The sequence below is a fragment of the Cryptomeria japonica genome, chromosome 2 (assembly GCF_030272615.1).
Source record: "Cryptomeria japonica chromosome 2, Sugi_1.0, whole genome shotgun sequence".
Lineage (NCBI taxonomy): Eukaryota > Viridiplantae > Streptophyta > Pinopsida > Cupressales > Cupressaceae > Cryptomeria > Cryptomeria japonica.
In genome coordinates this window covers 78,780,349-78,803,897 of record NC_081406.1, presented here as the reverse complement: position 1 = coordinate 78,803,897, position 23,549 = coordinate 78,780,349, and the positions used below count along the sequence as shown (strand labels likewise).

Below are 23,549 nucleotides of genomic sequence, written 5' to 3'. Positions count from 1 at the left end.
AGCAACAACATTGTGTCCCAAAGCCTTCTTGAGGCGTGACACATGAAATACATTATGAATCTTGCTGCTTGCCGGTAATTCCAACTCATACGCCACTTCTCCAATTCTTTTGTTGACTCTGAACAGGCTCATAGAATCATGGCTTCAATTTCTCAACCCCACTCTTCTTGAGAGTAGATTATCTTTTGGGTTGGAGCCTCAAGTAAACCATGTCGCCCACCTCAAAGGTGCGCTCCATTCGCTGCTGATCAGCATACAACTTCTGCTGATTCTGTGCATGTTGGAGATTGTCTATCAGAATCCTTAGAATATCCTGACTTTGTTGCATCATATCCTTCGCCTGAGGGGTTCTGCTATCACCAAATACTAAGTCAACGAAGCTAGGAGCTTCATAACCATATAGTGCCATGAATGGTGACATCCGAATGGACATGTGATAGGAGGAATTGTAGCAATACTCTCCCAGGTGAAGCCATCTCAACCATGCATTCTACTGCTCTGAGACATAGTTTCTAAGATATCCTTCCAACCACTTATTCACTATCTTGGTTTGCCCATCAGTTTGTGGGTGATAACTTGTGCTTGGAGTGAGCACCGTACCACATAATCTGAAAATCTCCTGCCAAAAAGCACTTAGGAACTTGTTGTCCCTATCACCCACAATGTTCTTCGGTAACCCATGTAACCTGAACACCTCCCGGAAGAACACTTCAGCAACCTGAGCTGCTGTAAAAGAGAAGGTGATTGCGAAAAAATGAGCAAACTTAGTTAGTCTATCCACCACCATATAGATATTGTCCTTCCCTTGAGCCTACGGCAGCCCAGTGATGAAGTCCATGGAAATACTTTCCCATTTTTGACTGGGAATGGGCAAGGGTTGTAACAAACCAGCTGGCAGAGTGTGCTCATCTTTGTTTCTCTAGCATGTGTGACACTCCTTGATGTACCTCAAGACATCATTTTTAAGTCCCTTCCAAGAAAATCTCTCTCGGATCTGCCTGTATGTTTTGAAGTAACCTTGGTGACTAGCAAGGGGAATATCATGGAAAGTCTTCAAAATCTTCTCCTTCATCTTAGATTTAGCCACAATGAAGATCCTTCCTTTGTATAGGATCAACCCCTCAACCAATTTGTACCTTTCATCATGAAAAGTACCTTCTATAATGCTGGTTGCAAACTGATTTTTGGCATAATCAGCAAGCAACAACTCCCTCCAATTAGCAGTAAGCTCGCACAGTGAGCTCAAATGGGGCTTTCTAGACAAGGCATCAGCCACAACGTTGTTCTTTCCCTTAACGTACTCAATATCGAAGTCATAAGCCTGTAGCTTACTCACCCACTTCTGCTGCCTTTCATTCAAATCCTTCTGACGCATGAAGTGTTTAAGACTATTATGATTAGTCTTAACAATGAACTTACTCCCCACCAGGTACTGCCTGAACTTCGCAAGGGCATGCATTATGGCAAGCATTTCCTTGCCATATATCGAATACAGCCTTTTAGGTCCTATCAACTTCCTACTCTCGAAGACTATAGGATGCTTATCCTGCATGAGGACTGCACCAACACCTTCTCCAGATGCATCACACTGCAGTTCAAAAGGTTTGGTGAAATCAAGTAAAGCCAAAACGAGGCAGGAACTCATGATCCCCTTAAACTGATCAAAATCTGTCTGTGCCTTTTCGGACCATTCAAAAGCTCCTTTCCTTGTAAGATCTGTGAGGGGGGCAACCAACTGTGAGTATCCCTTCACAAACCTACGATAAAAACCACACAGACCCAAGAATCTCTTCAAGTGTGTTATGTTTTCAAGAGGAGGCCAATCAATGATGGCTCTAATCTTTTCAGGGTCTACCTTCACACCACCTGCATTGATAATGTGACCAAGGTAGAGAAATTCTTCCATTCCAAATTCACATTTGGACTCCTTGGCAAACAGGGATTCGGATTCCAGTATGCTTAGCACTTCATCCAAGTGTTGTAAATGCTCCTTCCAAGATTTGTTGAATATGAGTATGTCATCAAAGAATATAAGTACGATCTTCCTCAGCTATTTCTAGAAGATTTTGTTCATGCATGACTGAAATGTGGTAGGTGCATTCGTCAAACCAAAGGGCATGACTAGGAACTCAAAATGCCCAAAGTGGCATCTGAAAGTGGTCTTCTCCACATCTGAAGCTCTCATCCTAATTTGATGATACCCTGACCCGAGGTCAATCTTAGAGAAAAACACTGCACCATGTAGCGCATCAATGAGCTCATCAATTCTCGGGATAGGATACCGATTCTTGATAGTTTTCTGATTCAGGGCCCTGTAATCCACGCACATGTGCATGGTCCCATCCTTCTTTCTCACCAAAACAACAGCCGAAGCAAAGGGGCTTTTGCTTGGCCGTATGAAACCCATGTCAAGCAATTCCTGGATTGCTTTCTCAATCTCATCCTTTTGCTTCTTAGGATACTGATAAGGAGTAGTCATAACTGGCTTAGCTCTTTCTTCAAGCTCAATGATGTGTTCTGCACCTCTCTCAGGGGTTCTGCCAGGAGGTGGGTTCTCAAACACCTTGCTTCTCTTGGTTATCAAGGCTTGAATATCTTCAAGATAGTTCCGATTTTCTTTTAGTGGTTCTGAGGGCATGACCATGACCTTACTTCTGTCCGTGATCAATGCTTGAATGTCTGCGGAATAGCTGCCCTTGTCTACCAATGGATTTGAAGGTATTATCAAACACTCTGTTGCCCACTCCACATGGTTATGGCGGATCAGCCTCTCCATCCTTTTCAAAGATACAATTCTAAGTCCACCATGCGACATTCCTCTCAATACTACCTTCTTCCCTTCAGACATGAATTTCAGCTCCATGGTTTGCAAGTTTAATGTAATCTCACCAAGAGATCTCAGCCATTGAATCCCAAGGACTGCATCATCAGTCCCACCAATGCTAACCATAAAGAAATCATCTCTGATTTCATGATTTCCCAACTTAAGAGACATGTTGGAAACCATCCGGTTGCAAGATATAGTGGAGCCATCTTCTACCACGACTTTGAAGCCCTCAACTTCCTTTGCCACTAGTCCCCTCTTAACAACAATCCTTTCATCAATGAAATTGTGAGTCGCTCCTGTGTCAATGAGAGCAATAACACGATGCTCTCCAATCACACCCCGAACTCTAAAGGACTCATTCTTGTGAATGCTCGAGAGTTAAGCAACCACTCCTTTGTCTTCTGACCCAATTATAGGCCCTTCAGGAGCCTCTTCATACTCGTCCTCAACTTCAATTTGCTATTCGGAAATTTCAGAATCTGACCCATCCGCAGAATAGTACTCCATCTGATGCAAATTGCCCTTTCCATGACACTTATGTCCTGGGGCCCAAGGTTCTTTGCAAGAATAACAAAGATTCTTCCTTCGAAGCTCTTGACGGAGCTCATCATCCATTCGCGAAGGGAACCTCTTGGTCTGATTTGTGAATTTATTCTTATCCTTTTTGAAAGGAAAAGGCTTGGACTGAATTTTATTCCTTGGGGCAGCCAACTCCATGCTTCGAGATTTCTTAATAGCTTCTGCTAAGGTGGGCAAATCAAATGCTTTAACCCAACCTTTCAAAGGTTCCCCAAGTCCTTCAGTGAAAAGGACAACTAACCGCTTCTCAGAGATGCTACTTACCATAGCTGATAGATTTTGGAATTCAGTTGCATAAGTGTCTAACGAACCTTGTTGTTTGAGTTGAGCAAGTTCTCTAAATTTCACCTCTAGATCCTTGGTGTCAAATCTCTCAATCAGCTTCTTGGTGAAACCCGCATAGGTGGTGATTAAGTTATGACCAAGGGTGACCAACCCATGGTACCACCATTCGTGGGCCACTCCATCCAAGTGCAAGGTAGCGAACTTGATGACGTCTTCTTTCGGCGAAGGCCTCAAGGACAAGTAATTGTCCAACTTCTACACCCATGCTCTAGCTGTGCTTTTAGTGCTTCCATCAAAGTGTGCTAAAGTCACTCTTCCAAGAGCTTGCTGATAATCTCTTGGGACAGCAAATCTATTGTCATTCCTCCTTCCTAGCTTCATTTTTTGATTCATGAATTGGTCCAAAGTGAGGATATCTCAGATCTCTCCAAGGAGAGAAGCATACTCCATATAGTTGTTCCTTATTTCATCAGTTGTAGGTATCTCCATTTCAGCTTGTTGTGCTTCTCTTGGCAAGAATACAGGTTGTAGAGGCCTTGGGGCTGAACCTCCACTACTGCTCCCGTTGTTACTCCCATTTCCATTGCCTATAGGAGCATTAGAAGTGTTGGCTTCCGGTCCATTATTGGGTTGGTTAGGGGTCCCAACAACATTTTGGTTAAGTTTGACCAGCAATAGAGACATCATGTCCATCATGCCATTGAATTGTCTCTCAGCCTTCTTATCAGGTACCTCATTCTATTATGCAGCCTTGTCTGCCATTGAATCCACTGAATCTGCAGAATCCAAATCCTTCCCCCTGTTTCTCAATACCTCTGAAAATGTATCCTCTTTCGGCACTATCCGAATCTGAAACTGTTGTCTCTTTTGTTCTCTGTTCTAGTATCGAACGTCTCTATCACTCATGGAGAACTCTGACTCCTCTGAAACTCACAGGCTGGCAGGAAAACCAGCTCTGATACCACTGTAATATCCCAGATTATTTTTGTTTTGTTTTTTAAGTGCAATAAGAATTATCAACCAACACATAACCCATTAAGGTTAGAAAGCATAAACTCAAAGCTTGCGAAAAATGCAACCCTTCCACTTTCTGATCACCAAGTGCCCAATGTGGGAAGGTGAGAGCATATGGTGAAGAGGGGATCGTTAGATCACAAATCTGCTGAAATGATAAAGTAAATACAATATTGGGCGGCAAGCCAGCCCCTTCCGCTTATCTAGCGGGAAAGCAAGAGACTTGGCGGTGAACCAGCCAAGAGAACCAAACAGCAAACACAAATCACTCAACCACAGTATTTCAGCGGGAGGACTGAATTACAAAATACTCAACTCGACTGCTTATGTAGCGGGAGGACCATTACAACCAATCATCACTCAACCGCTTATGCAATGGGAGGACTGAATTACAATTTAACAGATGTAGGCGGCAAGCCAGCCTCTTCCACTTTTCAGTGGGATGAGAGATTACAATCCAGAATGGATTAGTAGTACTACTACTTAACCTTACAATAAAAGCGAGAGTGAGAGTAGAAGAATAATGCTGAACATAAAAGATAATGATCATGAAACTCTTCTAACATCAAAAATAGCACGCTGGAAATGCATAACCAGCAGCCTATAAACCCACTAAATCACTCATCTCTCTCAATACTCACTCAAAACACCCCAAATCACTCCCAAACTAACACTTTAACAGAAGCGACCAAAACAAACCAAATGGAAGCCATCAAAACCCCCCACATTATTTGGCACGCATCCCAATGCACCCTCAAAAACCCACGTCTAGCTAGGAAAATTTGATTTGCTTTAATAAATTCAGTACTCAATGAAAGGTGCCACAAACTTACAATATGAATCGCCAGCAGCAAGAAAGATGGTTGAGCCAGTACCCAAAATGACCAGACACCCAGGCAGAGAGGTGATAAAAAACGTGCTTCAGCCATAGGGAAAGCAACAACTCCAGAAATCACTCCAAACACCAAAAAGACTGAGATATGCAATGAAAGTATAATAGATTACAACACACAGCTAGGTCCTATATTTCAAGTACGAAACTGGAAAGCACTAGGTAGTTGCACTCCGAAGCCTCAAAGTTCTGATGCCAATCCGGCAGCATAACAATGCAAATTCTCAAGATAGCCAGAATGAGAGCCCAAGGCTCATATTTATAACTCCACGCCTTCCCAAATGCAAATGCAAATGGCGCCAAATTCACCTTCATTTCGCCTTGTCTCCCCACTAACATGGCACCCACTTACCTTTCCTAGGCAAGTTCAAACTTCCTCAAGGTGGCGTCTTTTTTGCAATATTAAACATTAGGCCAAAGATGTTTGATTCCCTAAATGGCCACCACAAATCCGCCCTGTGAAATAATCATATGAGTATTAATTAATTATTTTTCCTAAGTCATCTCCACAATTAATCAGTAACTGCAAATATTTAAATATTAAACCTTTAACAAGGAAATAATATTTAATTAAATTACTTGTGACTTCCATACTGATCATTAACAGAAACCAGGATGAAGCGGAGTAAAGAAGACCAAAGAACTGCTGCAAGACCAGGACCCTATCCACTGCCAAAATTAGAAATACTCCATACTGCCACTTACTAAAAATAGTAAGTCATGAATTATTGCTCCGAAAAGCATGATCTTCGCACCCAGTGACAAAGCATGGAAAGCTCAAGAGGACAGTATCATCAAAACAGCCAACCCCTAACTTACTAAAAATAGTAAGTTCTCGCCTCATCAATGTTTGAAACCCTAATTCTTCATTCCACATAGCCTACAAGTCTCAGGAATAGGCCAATGGACCACTGGAAGTACATCATCGAGAAGGGGACATTACATCTTCCTCTGTAAAGAAATGCAATCTCTGATTCGTCCTTTTATAATTTTGCTCAACAATGGAATTTCCATCCATACCAAAGCATCTAGCGAATATCTGATGGTTGTGTGGCCTTCGGCCCTCGCCATCCCTCATCATCTATCTTTAGCTCAATGACAACATATAGGGATCGCTCAGAGCTCTCAACACAGCAGACTGAAATATTTTGTGACCATCCACATAGAGTCTGCTCAGTTTTCACTAAAGAGGATAAACCTTAAGGCCATCAGGCTTGAAAGAAGGATTCTCAAAGAACTCTCTGAAACTCTCTGTATCTCGTTCCACGCCAACATTATTCCACGCGGCCAGCATATGGGAAGCTACTAACACAAAGGATACGTTGTCTTGATGTATTGGAGCAAGAGGAATTTCTCTGATTTAGACAGTTCGAATTTGCCATCGGATTTCCAAGGAGGAGAGCTTGTTGCTCTGTGCAGATCGCCCCACTGCTATCTCTATTCGATCTCTATTGCTGCTGAGGCGTGTCATGATGTGGATGACCCATGACTGTCGTGGAGCCTTGGGTGCCGTGTTGCCTATGTGGCGGGCCGAGATAACTTTTATTTTTTTCTTTTCGCTTTCCGCAGGGTGGCTATGCATGCCAAGGGGTGTCGCCTGAGTGTTGTAGACCCCCGCTCGTCGCCGCTCTGCAAAGGCCACGCGGAGGAGCCCCCATAGACCCCTTTCGCCTCTCTGTGCAGCCCACATGGAGGAGGTGTGATGCGTTGTTGCGTAGAGCCACTGGCTAAGACGTATACCTTGCCTAGAGGATGAGTGATGGAAAAGACGAAGGTGTGGGTCGAGGGTGAATGCGCACAGTAGCAGTCAGATGCGCAGCGTGGATGCACAACACCGTTTGTCGATCACCAAGGGCATAGGTGGGAGGGTCATGGATGGATGACAATCCGCCCTTCAAAACCCTTCGCACGGATGATGGAATGTAGGTTTGATGCAAGGTCCAAGATACAATTCGAGTGTCATCCATGACTCCCAAACATCCATGATTCCCACTCAATGAAAGAAACTGACACCACAAAAGCTCCGACTTAGATGAGGAGATGTATAGATTGCTTCAACAAATCTAATCAAATTTCGCAACCTGCTCTGATACCATGTTGAATTTGATGATCAGAGATGTAAGCAATCAGATATGTTAATTGGGTGCTCACCTACATATTGTCCTAGATAACTCCTTGCACATTGATAGGATCAGTTGTTCAAACAAATATCGCGATCACCGCCCTCCTTCTAGCGCCAATTCTGTTGACGTGTATTTTGTACACCATCATACACAGAATAAAATACCTAAGGGTATCTTATCCTCTCTTGAATAAAGTCGCTAACTGCTGAAGATTCGCATGAAGGATCAGTTAGGATGACTTCAAGGTTCCTTTTGGTAGGGTCTCTACATGTGGATAAGCTCTTCGTGGTACGATGTGATTTGCTGGAATCACAAGGGGACTTACATTGAACTTCCGATCTGCTTTGCTGGACACAGGCTCTGACTAACTTAGATTAAAAAAATGGAAAAAGGATAAGGGCGAAGAGAGGATCTAATCCTAATACTAAGAATGTAGGAGCAATGATTGATTTTTGATGAAACTCTAACTAGGTCTTGTTTTGACATCAATGGAACATCTACACAAGACTAGTGCGATCTTCTATGGGAAGCTTTATGATGTTCAAATCATCACCGCAGGCATAGATACCATCCAAGTTGATGCATATCAATGAAGAGGCGACAAATTGAAATTGAGCTTAGGCTGAACGATTCCAGTTGACTACGCAAGGCAAGTCTGCAATCAACAAACTGCTAGTAGTATGGATATACGAATTTCACCATCAATCAAGCACATTTCCTCCATTCATCTAATTATCTACCATCTAAGATTGAAGACTCAACAAGAAACCATGCAAATTGCAAGAAAACGACATATTTCACCATTACTTCAATGAAAATGGAGTTTGTTTACAATCAATGGCAACAATTTCTTGCCTTGTCCTCCTATTCTACTCTCTATCTACTAACTACTTTCAACTATTTCTAACTATCTCTCTAATTATCTCTAATTAACCTTTACAAAATGAAATGTCTGGGCATATATAGTGCCCACAATACAATTTGATGGCTTAGATCAATTCAAGATCAATGGCCAAGATTCAACAACGAAAACCCTAATTAGGGTTTGTTACAACCATTACATAACATTTAATGCTTGACCAATGATAAAATTGTATTGCTTGGACACATGTCCCTTCTAGAAAAATCGACCAATGGACCGCCAGGGTAGGTACATCGGAGTTTGTGCCACCTTCCATGAGTTAAGTACATTGAATCTGGACATGCTGAGGTGGACCTCACTGATTGGAGAAATGATGACTAGGACGCCACCTCATTTGACACTTGTAACTTGGTAGATATTCAACTTGATGTTGTTGAGAAGCTTGCTTTAATTAATTCATCTGGAACTATTTTGCTTCTTCAACGAGCCCTTGTTCTAACTCCTTGCATCCTTGATGTGCAGGAAGATGATGTACCTCGCCTTGGAACGCTGGATTGAAAGAGGTCGCCCATGTCCTGGCTAAGACCGTCCCGGCGAAGACCGTCCTGGCGAAGACCGTCCTGGATCCGGCTTGATTTTCCTTGAAGAGACCTCCATTTGATGCCTACAGAAGATTTCAAAATTAGTACCATGATTTTGCAATACATAACATAAATTAGAGAGCAATTTTTTAGGAAACTTAATGATAAGTCCTTCATTAATCATTTCCTAAAAACGATTGAGCTAAGGAAAAACAAAATTTCAAAATTCAAAAAATAAGGCAATGACGATCAAAATTCGAGATTAAAACAAGAGATCAATATCGCCATACCTCTTTGAGAGCTTAACTCTAAAATGCAAAATAAATAAAATTGCCTAGGCAAAATTTGAAATAAGATGGTCTTGATGTGATCTTCAAAAGAACGTTCCTCTTATCAACTTCGCCACCCTTCAAGTCTTGGACGTGATCTCCTCTTCAAGTTAGCAATTTCGCCATCTTTGATATGTCTTTGACGTCCTAGGCAACTTCGCTCAAATGGAAACTTCAAGTTCGCACCACCTTGCTTTGAAATAAAATTCGCCCCTTTGAATACAACTTCGCACTTCGCCCTTTGATCGCATTTGAATGATAAAATGGTGATGTAAAAATGAAATCTTTCACCCCCCTTATATAAGCGCTTACACCATCAATTCATTGAGGCCGACTTGGTAAAAATAAAGCAATTATAAACGATTTTTTAATAAATAAGAAAGGCCGACTTTCATAAAACAATAAAATACCAAGCGCTCCTTTTGATTTTTTTTAATTAATAAATAATTAATTAAATGCCTTTGTTTTTAATTTATAAATTTCGATTTTTAATAAAGGCAAAATAATTAATAAATGATCAACGCCATATTAAATGCTAATTTAAATAGGATTTTCAATTTTATCGAACTTAGCATTTAAGGAAAATTTGAAATGTTTATTTGGCGCCAAAATTATGAAAATGAAAGGGACGTACCTCATCGCCCTGGTCCCTTGGAGAGGGACAGGAGCGATCCCCATACTATCACGTTCAATATGCATCTTTGATCTTCGATCTTTCATTGTGAAGCGAATAACATCTTTGTTCGTTCCTTCTATGCTCGTTCCATTTGTTTGCATGTGGTGTTTGGACATTTAGAGGGATCATCGCCCTTGTCCCTTGGAGAGGGACAGGAGCGATCCATGTCTTTCTCTTTAATCTTAGCAACTTTAAACTTCGATCTTCGTTGTGATGTCTTCCAAACGCCGTCCTTCACCTTGCCCATCCTCGCCTTGCCTCAACTTTGAAGGAATATGAGTGTTTTTGATGGGATCGCTTTGGTCCTTGTCCAAAGGACAGGAGCGATATGAGCTCTTTAGCATGATTAGCAACGTTTGGACGTTCAAAATTCTTGCATGTCCTCTTCAAACGATGTCTCGAACCTCGTATGACCTTATGAAGTCTTGACTTAGCACGCATTTGAAACAAAATGGAGAGTCCAAGGCAAATCACCCTGGTCCCTTGGAGAGGGACAGGAGCGATATAGTCTCTATGTTCAACTTGGTGATTATTTTACGTTTGAAATCTTCATGCATCACCTTCCTATCATACCATGGACCCTCTGAGACCTTGCAAAACCTTGACCTTACGTAAATCTTGCATGAAGTGGCCAATATACCTAATATCGCTCTGGTCCTTTCCTGAGGGACAGGAGCGAAGTTCATCATTTTGTGCTTGTTCTTGTTTTTACCAATTTGCAACCATCTTCATTACGTGAAATGATGTCCTTTCGACCCTCTTGGTTGCTCGAAACTTGTTTGTCCTTTGAAATTTATGCCATTCTGTAGATATCGCTCTGGTCCTTCAGTGAGGGACAGGAGCGAAATTGACCCTCTAGGCAATAACTTCATCATTTCATTGTTTTTGATCAAGTCTGGATGTTCTATCATGCTCATTTCGTCCTTCACCATGCCTTTGATGTCTCGATTCGTCCAAACAAGGTCAGGAATGGCTCAACTAAGCATTTTCGCTCTGGACCCTTGGTGAGGGACACGAGCGATTCACCTTGGTCCCTTGGAGAGGGACAGGAGCGCATTTCGCTCTGGACCCTTGGAGAAGGACACGAGCGAAATTTGACTTTCGAACTCTCTATCAAGATAACTTTTATGGAATATAACATTTAAGTATAAGTTTTCTTATACTTTAAGTTATATTCCATATATACTTTCAGGATGTTTGAGAGTGGTTTCAGACCTCCAGGAGTTATATTGCAAAATCTAGTTTTTGGAGGTTTTTTCAGTTTCCAAACTTAGTCAAATTTCAGGGTCAGGACATTCCAGACTTAGCCAAATTTCAGGATCAGAACCTCACTCAAGCCGGACTTGCTTATCCATGTGATCTCCCCGACAGCACTTCAAGTTATATTCATTTGATAAAATGTACCTCTTTGGACCTTTTCACATCGTCAAGACGTTAAAATCCTGCAAGGACAAAGCAATATTTGATTTTAAGCTCCGGTCCTTCACTGAGGGACAGGAGCGATTTTGCTCCTGGAGGCATTTCTGTGCTCATGAAAATCTTCAATTTATATTCAATGGAAAGATCTCGCCTTTCTCCATCACTTCCAATTCGTAATTCATCTTGACCCTGCAGGAATAGTAAGATATTTGAAAACGAGCTCCCGTCCTTCACTGAGGGACAGGAGCGATTTTGCTCCTACAGGCCAAAATATCATGATTTTACACATTTTATCACTTCACAAGGCGAAAACAAATCATTTGAAATGCCTAGGATCAAAATTCAAAAAAGTCAAAATTTGGACAAAAATATTCAATTGGACAAAAATTCACATTTCATCTTCAACACTTAGACAAATTTAAGCTCTGCATCAACATTCCAATTGAAAATTAGACCATTCTGGCGAATTCATTTCATTCAAAATTTGTATCCTACGAAAGGAAGCTCAAAAAGCTCTCAAAACTGACTGGATTTTGGTCCGAAAAGACGGTAATTAGAACCCTAAGGCTTGACCCTAAATCCAGACAACTAACAAACTAACAAAACCCTAGAAAAAGCAAAGCGAAAACGAGCAAAACGAGCAAAAAACATGGGTCCCCATTTGCAATGGGACGATGTGTGAAAACGTCACAACAGGTCTCCAATAACTCTATAATAAATTCCCCTATGCAATCCTCTTCTCGTCTCTGCCACCTTTTATAAATTATTTTGGGCAACTGTTTTGGCAACTCCCAATAACAATTATTTAATTTTTAAGCCACAAAGTGATTTTACAAATATTATATTCTCAACCAAAAAATCACTTTATTTAAATAATTATTAATTAAATATTGATTGCCTTAAATAATCTAAGACAGATTAATAAATAATTTAATTTCTCATAGCCGCCAAAAAAGGAACATTACAAACTAAAACATGAATATAAGGAAAAAGATAAAAAAGACTAAGACATCATACAAAGAAAAAAAAAAGAGGTTTTAGCAGAACAAAGCCATGGAAAGCAGCAGCAAATGGTAGTGAAAGGATGCATTTGCAGATTTAGAGCAGCTCGCAGTGCATTTGAAGCAGCCATGGTACATTTGAAGTAGTAAATTTCAAGAGGTATGAATTTCTTTAAATCCTTTTGCTTTCTTTTCTCATTTACCATTCTATTTTATATTTAAGCTAGGTAACTGATCTTAGTAAGGGTTCAGGGGTTCAGTTTATGGATTCGCTCGAAAAAAATTTGGGGTTGAGTTTGTACATCTAAAAATCACAAATTTATACAAATTTGGAGCCAGCCTAAAATCTGAAATATTAGAGGCATCTAATATTTTTTAATGTACAAGAATATTCATAAGCTGTATACAATATTAATAAGGTTAATATATGATATTATAGCATAAGTTAATTATTAATATTATTATTTCTATTGATAACAATAAAATATACAAAATGAGATGTATGGCTTTACATCTACTAATTGTATTTGCTTAAGTGTTTCCAAGGCCTTCTCAACAAATTATATCAAGCATGGCATTCCAAGAGACCACAAGTTATTGAGGCATTTTGTCAAACAATTCACATGCCAACTGTATACTTCCACACTTGGCATACATATCTATCAAGGCCCTGGAAAGTCCTACTACATGATTAAAATTTACAATCAATTATGCTTTAATGGATATATATACCATAGTTGGCAAACTCTGCCTTTACTCAGATTAACAAACCAAAAAATTCCTAAACCACTTAAAAAATATTTAAATTTCTTTAAAAAGATATAAATTATGCAAAATAAAATTACAAAAAATATCAAATGAGTCATGAAGCCTCATCAAGAACATTATTTTATGCATATCTTGCAATCATTGTATTCTATGATACCACATTTTTTGAGACATCTTGTCAAACTGTTTGTGTGCCTTGTGTATGCTTTCACATTTTGCATAAATATCTACCAAGGCATTTCCAACTACAATACCTAATTAGAAAACCCCTTTCCATTATGGTTTGATATATGATCATATCACGATTCAAGTCTCTTATATTAGCATAGTCCAAAGTATGCTGGCAAAAGTGAACTGATCAGTCTAGACATTTGTTTGTTGCATTTGATAAATAGTGTCAATCCTTGTGAGGATCCCTATGATTTCTATTAGCTGCAATTAAGGCATTCCATGATAAGACATCTCATTCTATTGGCATGAATGACGCACTAAATACAAAAATAGAAAAAATCACAGAAAAATGAAGGGTTTGTCATGGTAGGAGCAACAAAAGCAAAAATTGGGACGAGTTCATCTTGGGCATAGACCTATTTTATCAAGTATTGCTCTTCCAGGCTAAGTATGCATACCGGTATGGTTCGAATACTAGTTAAGTTTTGATTTGCCCAGGGTACACCTAGGCGCTTCGGTTCATAGAAGGCCCCACAACAAACCCAGGTGCCCAAGTGGTACCTTCGGTGTACTTGGGGTGAACCCAAGTGTATCGGCAGCTTTGGACACCAAAAAAGTAACTTTTTCAACAAAACTTAAACTCACACTCCCTACAATGCATCCATTCTCCCTAAAGTGAGGGTATTTGGTGTTTGCAACTCATTTGACAAACACAAAACACCAAGAAGATCATTTTTTTTCTCCAAGCTGCCATTGTTTTTTTTTTAGCAAAAATTGCTACAAAGGAGGTAGCTCCCATTCAAAGAAATGGGACTCGGACTCGGCTCGAACTTGGCAAGGCCGACCCGGACTCGAACTCGGGACTCGGAATCAAACTCGACTTCAGACTCGGCTGGACTCCGAAAAGTGAAAAACTCAAGAAATTTAGAGATTTTTAAAGATTTAAAACTTGTTTCATGCACCCTTTATTGAATACACCTTAAAGACACAATAACATCATCAAACTTGGCTCATTTGATTACATACACAAGTATACATCAATCACATAAGCATAAACGCAAATTGTAGCTAAAGGAAATAACAAACATAGATATATAGATATTGTCAAATGTATACGATATTACAAAACTCATGGAATACAAAATCCATGTCATCATATGATCATCATCAAATGTTCCATACAAATACCAAAGGTAAATACAACTACAAGCCTATGGCTCAGAGGAGCATGCACCCTCCGGCCCCAGCCTCGGCCCCCTACGAAGGCATCTAAGGTAGGTCCCGATGATTCGACAACCATAGCTGCTCCACGTGACACCATGGCATGCTCACCAACATTAGGAACATTTGTGTCACTATCTGCCTCTGAATCTCCTGTCTCTGCTCGTGCTCTCCACTCCTCTACCATGGCTACAGTCTCAGCCTCTATATCTACCTGGTCAATCCAATCAGTGTTAGACTCAGAGGTTAAATTTTCCCTACTTCTATCAACGCAATTTCCCCCCATATTTTTTGATGGGGGTTTGGGGGCAGCGCCCCCAAGGTGTTATTTTATTATTTAATAAAGGCGTCGGGTGTTATTTTTTTATTGGCTGACATGTTCTAACCCTAATTTTTCTCATTCTCAGGTGGAGGTTGTAGTGAACAAAGACGAGATCATTCATTTAAAAAAAACTTTTTAAAATGTGTTCTTTTTTGTCATTTTATTTAACCCAGCCGACGGCCGAGTTTCAAGCACTGGACTCGCTGAGTTTCGCGATTTTAGGCCAAACTCGCCAACTCGGCGAGCCTGGCGAGTTCACCCCCTGGACTCAGATGAGTCCGAGTCTGAGTCCGAGCTCACCAGACTCAGGGGGCATAAATCGTACTCGGACTCACCGAGTTTGGCGAGTCCTGGGCGATTTTCCAATCTCTGCTCCCATTAGATTAATTTCGAAACAAAATTACAATTTGAATCCAATACATTCTTTCCACTACTTGGGCTAATTAGTTAAAAAATTAATCAGCCCTATGGCAAGCTCGATCATCTTATCTATTTCTACATCGATGAGTAGTCCCTTATTGGATTTAGTGTTATCAAAAAACGGTTGTAGATTCTTCTTAATACAAAACACTATTGTATGAACCAACATATATCAACAACGTATACAAGCTAACAACTAAAGCAGTCATATCCCAGTTCTCTACGCCAAATTTTAAGCCCTACACCATAGATATTTTCAAATAAATTTTGTAATTAACGGTAGCAGTAGTAACAACAATGAGAACAATAGCACTACAACAGAAATAAAGAGGGAATTAATATTGATGAGTACCTGGAAAAGAAGTTCTCCATCAACTGGTTGAGCTTCCTTTATCATAGAAAAGAACTCCTGTAGACAAAATTCTTAACCTTTCTGATAATTGAAAGTGATTAATATTTCAAGACACAACTGTAAAATAGTGAGTGATCTCCTAGGCAAAACACGTGAGGAAGTACCTTGCATATAAGTTGTAAGAAGTTGTCCTCGGAAAACCAAGATTCATCTACGAATGGAAAGTTTCCTTTCTCATGCTCACTAGAATTCATTTGAAACCCCTGCTTAAGTTGAAAGTAAACCACTTCAAGGAACTGCAAGATGGGGTACAATGAACAAGAGAAGAAATGAGGTAACTATGAAAAGTCTTATTAGCATTAACCAATCACAATAGGATCCAGAAAGTAAGTACATTCTAAGAATAAAATAAAGCAATTACAGTCCATCTAGCAAGATGATTAAACCATAAGCATCATCACAATTTCATAATGAAGAGAGGGGCTTCCATGAATCAACTAGATCAAAATCATTGCTATAAGTTTAGAATTCTTCACAAGTAACCTACATCACAGAACTTGGAAAAGCTACTATTGTAATTCAGTTGTCTTAGTGCAAAATAGAGCAAGTTTCATTAAATCATTTACATTCTACCTTGAAAAATTAATCTTGGACCTTTATAGTCCAAAAGGATTTGAGTATTTGATGAAATGACAATGTAATGTCCCCCCTATGGTATTGCTTAGGAAATAAGGGAACAGTTGATTTGTAAATCTCTTGCGAGAAACTTATTTCCAGAAACCTCTTAAAACGATGATAATTAATAAGAATGATAGATTATATTTCATAGTTGTTATAACTTATAATACGATGATATAAAAACAACTATCTCTGCAATCTCTGATTCAACAATTAAATATACGCAAGATGATCTTGATCCATGTATCTGATACTAAATTATGTAATCAATATAGTGTTATCACTGCTGTCTCTAAAATGACAGTGTATTTTATGCTACCTGTTATCTCTCAACCACTGGTAGGTATAGTGTGTTGTAAACTCTTTCCTTAATTGCTTATAGCGATGTTATAGATATGTTGTTCCGATTAGAACCTTGAAGTATGTAGTGATCTTCTCAATATCGCTTACAGTAATGTTGTAACTGCTATGTCGGACTGGGCTATATTGATCTGTATAAAACTGGTAATGATTGGTTAAGACCTTCAATCTATATATGAATGTTTGACAGTTATGTATGACTGTGTGACAGTGGCGATTGCATCTGAACTTCCGGAATGGCTGCTTGCCGGAATTTTTATGCGTATTATATAAACTCTAAAGGCGTTACTCCTGATATGTATTGCTGGAGAATATACATCCGGAACCACCGGCTGTATGCCTAATGATGATTTACAGAATAAGATATCCTCCCATGTCCTTTTCTAAGTGGACCCAATTGCCATAATATATCATGCAATATGAATGGATCGCACCTCCTAACGAACGATGAGACACATTCTTTCTTCATCATCTCTCTTCATAAAATACCAATTAGTTTATAATTGTTTTTTCTAAATGACTAATCGATGTTGGCATTAAGTAAAGTAATCACTGCCTAACATTGGAAAAGATGGTTATCATTTCATTAGAGATTACTGTCATTAGCAATAGTAGCATTATGATCTTGGCTGCATCTCAAGAGGCTCAAAGCTTCTACTTGTGTCCACATCCTCAAGACGAAATATTCACACCACAACAGAAGATCAAGTTGCTGCGAAGTCTAACACACGACTCTTAATACCGCGGTGTGTGTATTCCCTTCTAGCGGAAGATATCAACATCGTCTACATTATTAGTTCGACTTTTCACAAGGTAATCGTCGTCTTCCTTAATAGACTGCAACACTATCACATATAATCTTGTTTACTTTTAACACATGCTGTTATGATCGGTGATCATGGCTTAATCAATTGATATCATTTGGTAGCGATACTTAATGGAACTGAGTGTTTTTCTAAATATCGTCATCTTCTATGTTATTCCTCCCCCATCCCCCTTATTCTCCCCATCCCCGTCCCTAAATACTCTGGGATAATCAGCTATACAGATGTGACTCCTCGGGAGAGGCACCGCTGACAAGAGTCGTGTCTTACCATCGGTCCTCACTGCCCATGGTAACGCGACTCCAAGAGCCGTCGCATAACAAGTATTTGTTAATATTAACATTTGTTATTGATATTACTTTAGAAAGGGTCATTGCCTAATAGACTTGGGAAATCCTTGTTAATATTGATAATTGATTATTAATATCGATATTATTATTATGTTTTTTTATATTGTTAGAATTAGAGTTGTTATAGCTTTATTTATTTAAATTAATTTGACAAGTTTTTAAGTAATTTTTATACAAAGAGAATATAGGGGATAACAGAGATGCATTATAATTGTTTGATAGTTACTATATAATAATAAATAATAATCATATATAACAATAATAATAAATAATAATCATAATAAATAATAATAAACATTAATAAATATATATATTAGAGGAAAATCATGAAGTCTCATAAATGAGACGATTTTTCAATATTATTAAATGTTAATTTAATAAATGTTTTAATTATCGTATTTATTTAATCCAATGTCCAAAGAGGGGTTATGACAGACAATAGCTTTACTAATTGTTGATTTAGTGACTACTAAGAGAAAACTTCTAGCACCAAGATTTTGCAGGAAAAACTCCCCAAGTTGCAATCATGAGTTTCTTAATGAGTTTTGGGTAATTTGTTGGCAAGTTTTGAAAAGATGTCATGTCCCCCCTTGATCGGTATATATATCCTAAATGAGGCAAGTATTACTATTGATTAATACTATGATTAACAAATGATTATTTTTGAAATTTATTTATTTATTAAATAAATTATTTAATTAATATATATATATATATTAATATTTATTCTGGAAATGTGATAAAGTCAATTATTAAATATATATATAAATATTAATATATTAAATAATCTTAATATATATAATAAATTATTAGAAAATACTAATATATTTAAATATATTAAAAGATGAAAATATGAATTATTAAATGTTAATATTTAAAATTAAAACATGTTAAAATGACGGGCATAAGTATGGGATGACCCCACGTGGAGAGCTAAACTCCACGGTGGCCCCTCCCCACGGGAAGTGGTGGGACGGGGGATGCAGCCTGGGCTGCGACCACCATCACACACCTTCCTGCGGAAGGGACCCCGTGGGGGGATGCGACCCTTCCCCTCCACGGGGTATTAAGGGAGGATCGTCGCAAGGGGGAGGAGAGGGCAGGTGGAGAAAAAATGAAGGGAGACGAAAGGACATGAATCAAGAACTGCGGACTCCATTTTGCAAAAGGCAACTACAGGGGCGAACTCCAACAGCAGGTTGCGATCTGCCAACAGGTAAGGGATATCACAAAGTATATGTAAAGGAATATAGTTGATAAATATTCTAATATATATATTAATGAATATTAGAAAATATATATATATTAATGAATATTATTAATAAATATTTTAATATATATATTAATGAATATTATTAATAAATATTTTAATATATATATTAATGAATATTATTAATAAATATTTTAACATATATATTAATGTATATTAATAATGAATATTTTAATATATATATTGATGAAGATAAATAATGAATATGTTAATACATATGTTGATGAATATAAGTAACGAACATTTTAATATATATGTTAATAATTGGTTCTTAGATGTAAGGAATGTGTATAAACATAAGTAGGAAATACATATCAATGAATAGTAGGGATATATGTAAGGAATAAATGTGAATATTGGTTAATGAACATTTTATATATGTTGGGGAATACATGTTAAATCAGGAATATGTACATTTGGATTATGGAATAGGAAAATGGTAATAAAAGGCAAAAATGTAATATAAATGTAATCACATGTTGGAGGCTATAGGGAGGGAACTCCCTTAGTCTAAGGGAGGGATTATGATAATCCCTAGGGTAGTATATATACTGAACATCTATATGCATATGTATGGCTTGGTTGACTAAGTTCAACCAAGAAGAGATGGATCCGGTCAGTCCCCTCTGAGGACTTGGGTGATGAGGTGCATCACCCAAAGCAAGGAATGGACATAGGGTCCTCCTTGGATGGCTTGGGTGTAAGAAATTACACCCAAGACAGGAATCGAATTAACCTTCGATTTCCTGGAGGGCTTGGATGTAAGAAATTACACCCAAGACAGGAATCGAATTAACCTTTGATTTCTTAGAGGGCTTGGATGTAAGAAATTACATTCAAGACAGGAGTCGAATTCACCTTCAACTTCTTGGAGGGCTTGGAACTAAGATGGGTTCCAAGAAGGCGAGCCTCACGGCCGCCTAAGGACATATCTTCGTATGGCATTCGTATCCTTTTTATTAGATGAGAATTGTGATTATGTAATTAAGTATTTTAAACTTAGATTGCAAGTTAAATTACTTATATATATATATATATATATATATATATATATATATATATATATATATATATATATATATATGTTGTATTCTAACAATCTGTTTAGCAGGACAGTGATCTCTAACTAGTAGGGACATTACAATGGTATCAGAGCATAATCCTGCCATGCTGTGGGACAAAATTACAACATTATTCTTTTATATGTGTGTACTTTACAAATGAGAAACACCAAACTTATTGTGCATTTATGTTCCTTACCTAGTGGGTATTCATAGGTGTATGGCTCAGGACATAAAGGTTTCAAATGCTTCGTGTTCTACGTACTAACGCACATGTTTCCTGCTTTAAAGTCTAGTGGCATGAATACATGTGTTTGCAATGAGTGCCTTACTTGTATTTATGTGTTTCACATGTGTACTTCATACTACATGTGTATGCTTTTGAAAGCTTCTTGCCTTAATAATTGGCAATACAATAGTATCAAATTAAATTGAATTCTTAACCTAATGATTCCAGTGTTCTGATTCTTCACCTTTCTCTAGATGCTTGCAAAGATAGGGAGTGTGTGGGGGGAAAGGTAGAATAAATCAGTCACATAGCAAAAATGTCCCAAGACAGGTAGCAAACCTTGGGGGAGCCACATGTAGACTGTGTCATGCGCCCTTGGCGCACTAAATCTACCCTCTTGTAAGGTAAAGGAGAATGAGGAAGGGGAGACTCAAGCAATCTATGTGAGCTAAGCATCCAACAGATTAACGACTATTCACCATATTTGATAATTCTTTAACCTTTCATTATAGGTGTCTTGTATGTCTATGAGATTGCTCAATGTTGTCATGTATGCCTTGTGTCTTTATGTGTGCCTGTGACTAATGTGTCTATAGCACGATCACAACCTGACTGCCTTTTCTTATACATACGTGGTACCTTATGTTTATTTAAGTACATACTCCATGCCTTGAATTAATGCTTGCAGACAATTCACCTATACTCCTATATATGATTCACACTTGTGTTTAGATGTATATCCCATGCTTAAAACGATTTATATGTGCTATATACATTCACTTCTTGACCTAAGTGAGTGCCTATGTGAACTCCATGTTACTTAAGCAAATTCAAGTGTATACTCCATACTTTATATACTACATGTATTTCACATGTGTGCTGCATGCCTTAATTGTATCCATGCGCATTACATATGTTGCACACCTTGAATGTACTCACATACATATATGATGAATACAGGTATTGTGCATAAACTTCACGTGTGTCTCATACCCTTACATATGTATACCTGGTGTTTTTATTGGGAGACGATTTAGTTCGAGAAAATTGTTATTTGCTTGAGGACAAGCAATTTCGGGAAGGATGGACTGTCATGTCCCCCCTTGATCGGTATATATATCCTAAATGAGGCAAGTATTACTATTGATTAATACTATGATTAACAAATGATTATTTTTTAAATTTATTTATTTATTAAATAAATTATTTAATTAATATATATATATATTAATATATATATAAATATTAATATATTAACTAAAATTAATATATTAAAAAAATTATTAGAAAATACTAATATATTTAAATATATTAAAAGATGAAAATATGAATTATTAAATGTTAATATTTAAAATTAAAACATGTTAAAATGACGGGCGTAAGTATGGGATGACCCCACGTGGAGAGATAAACTCCATGGTGGCTCCCTTCCGCACGAGAAGTGGTGGGAAGGGGGTCACAGCCTGGGCTGCGACCACCGTCACAAACCTTCGTGCGGAAGGGACCCCGTGGGGGGATGCGACCCTTCCCCTCCACGGGGTATTAAGGGAGGATCGTCGCAAGGGGGAGGAGAGGGCAGGTAGAGAAAAAAGGAAGGGAGACGGGAAGACGTGAATCAGGAACTGCGGACTCCATTTTGCAGATGCCAACTATAGGGGCGAACTCCAACAGTAGGCTGCAATCTGCCAACAGGTAAGGGATATCACAAAGTATATGTAAAGGAATATAGTTAATAAATATTCTAATATATATATTAATGAATATTAATAATGAATATTAGAATATATATATTAATGAATATTATTAATAAATATTTTAATATATATATATATATTAATGTATATTATAAATGAATATTTTAATATATATATTGATGAAGATAAATAATGAATATGTTAATACATATGTTGATGAATATAAGTAACGAACATTTTAATATATATGTTAATAATTGGTTCTTAGATGTAAGGAATGTGTATAAACATAAGTAGGAAATACATATCAATGAATAGTAGGGATATATGTAAGGAATAAATGTGAATATTGGTTAATGAACATTTTATATATGTTGGGGAATACATGTTAAATCAGGAATATGTACATTTGGATTATGGAATAGGAAAATGGTAATAAAAGGCAAAAATGTAATATAAATGTAATCACATGTTGGAGGCTATAGGGAGGGAACTCCCTTAGTCTAAGGGAGGGATTATGATAATCCCTAGGGTAGTATATATACTGAACATCTATATGCATATGTATGGCTTGGTTGACTAAGTTCAACCAAGAAGAGATGGATCCGGTCAGTCCCCTCTGAGGACTTGGGTGATGAGGTGCATCACCCAAAGCAAGGAATGGACATAGGGTCCTCCTTGGATGGCTTGGGTGTAAGAAATTACACCCAAGACAGGAATCGAATTAACCTTCGATTTCCTGGAGGGCTTGGATGTAAGAAATTACACCCAAGACAGGAATCGAATTAACCTTTGATTTCTTAGAGGGCTTGGATGTAAGAAATTACATTCAAGACAGGAGTCGAATTCACCTTCAACTTCTTGGAGGGCTTGGAACTAAGATGGGTTCCAAGAAGGCGAGCCTCACGGCCGCCTAAGGACATATCTTCGTATGGCATTCGTATCCTTTTTATTAGATGAGAATTGTGATTATGTAATTAAGTATTTTAAACTTAGATTGCAAGTTAAATTATATATATATATTGTATTCTAACAATCTGTTTTGCAGGACAGTGATCTCTAACTAGGGACATTACAAAAGACTTGATCAATCGAGGTGTAGAACTCATGGAGGAGATCATCAATGTAAGTTTTGAAGCTTCAATTGACAATTTATTTTTTAATTTTCTAATATTACTATTTGCTGATTTTGTTATTATTGTTATATCTAGGTGTCAGAATCATTGGTGAGGGTTCTATGA

At 38.1% G+C, this 23,549-nt stretch overlaps 1 protein-coding gene across 4 annotated transcripts in view; it reads right to left on the bottom strand.

The window, feature by feature from the left end:
• The window catches only part of LOC131078866 (uncharacterized), a 226,354-nt gene that overhangs the window by 13,469 nt on the left and 189,336 nt on the right, over positions 1-23,549 (bottom strand). For 3 of the 4 annotated variants that reach the window (XM_058016693.2, XM_058016695.2, XM_058016696.2), the window contains 2 exons: positions 16,007-16,138; positions 15,843-15,899 (listed from right to left, as the gene is read on the bottom strand). In XM_058016693.2, coding sequence (XP_057872676.2) covers positions 15,843-15,899; positions 16,007-16,138 — 189 coding nt within the window. The remainder of the gene's footprint in view (positions 1-15,842; positions 15,900-16,006; positions 16,139-23,549) is intronic. The other variant, XM_058016694.2, reaches the window with a different exon arrangement.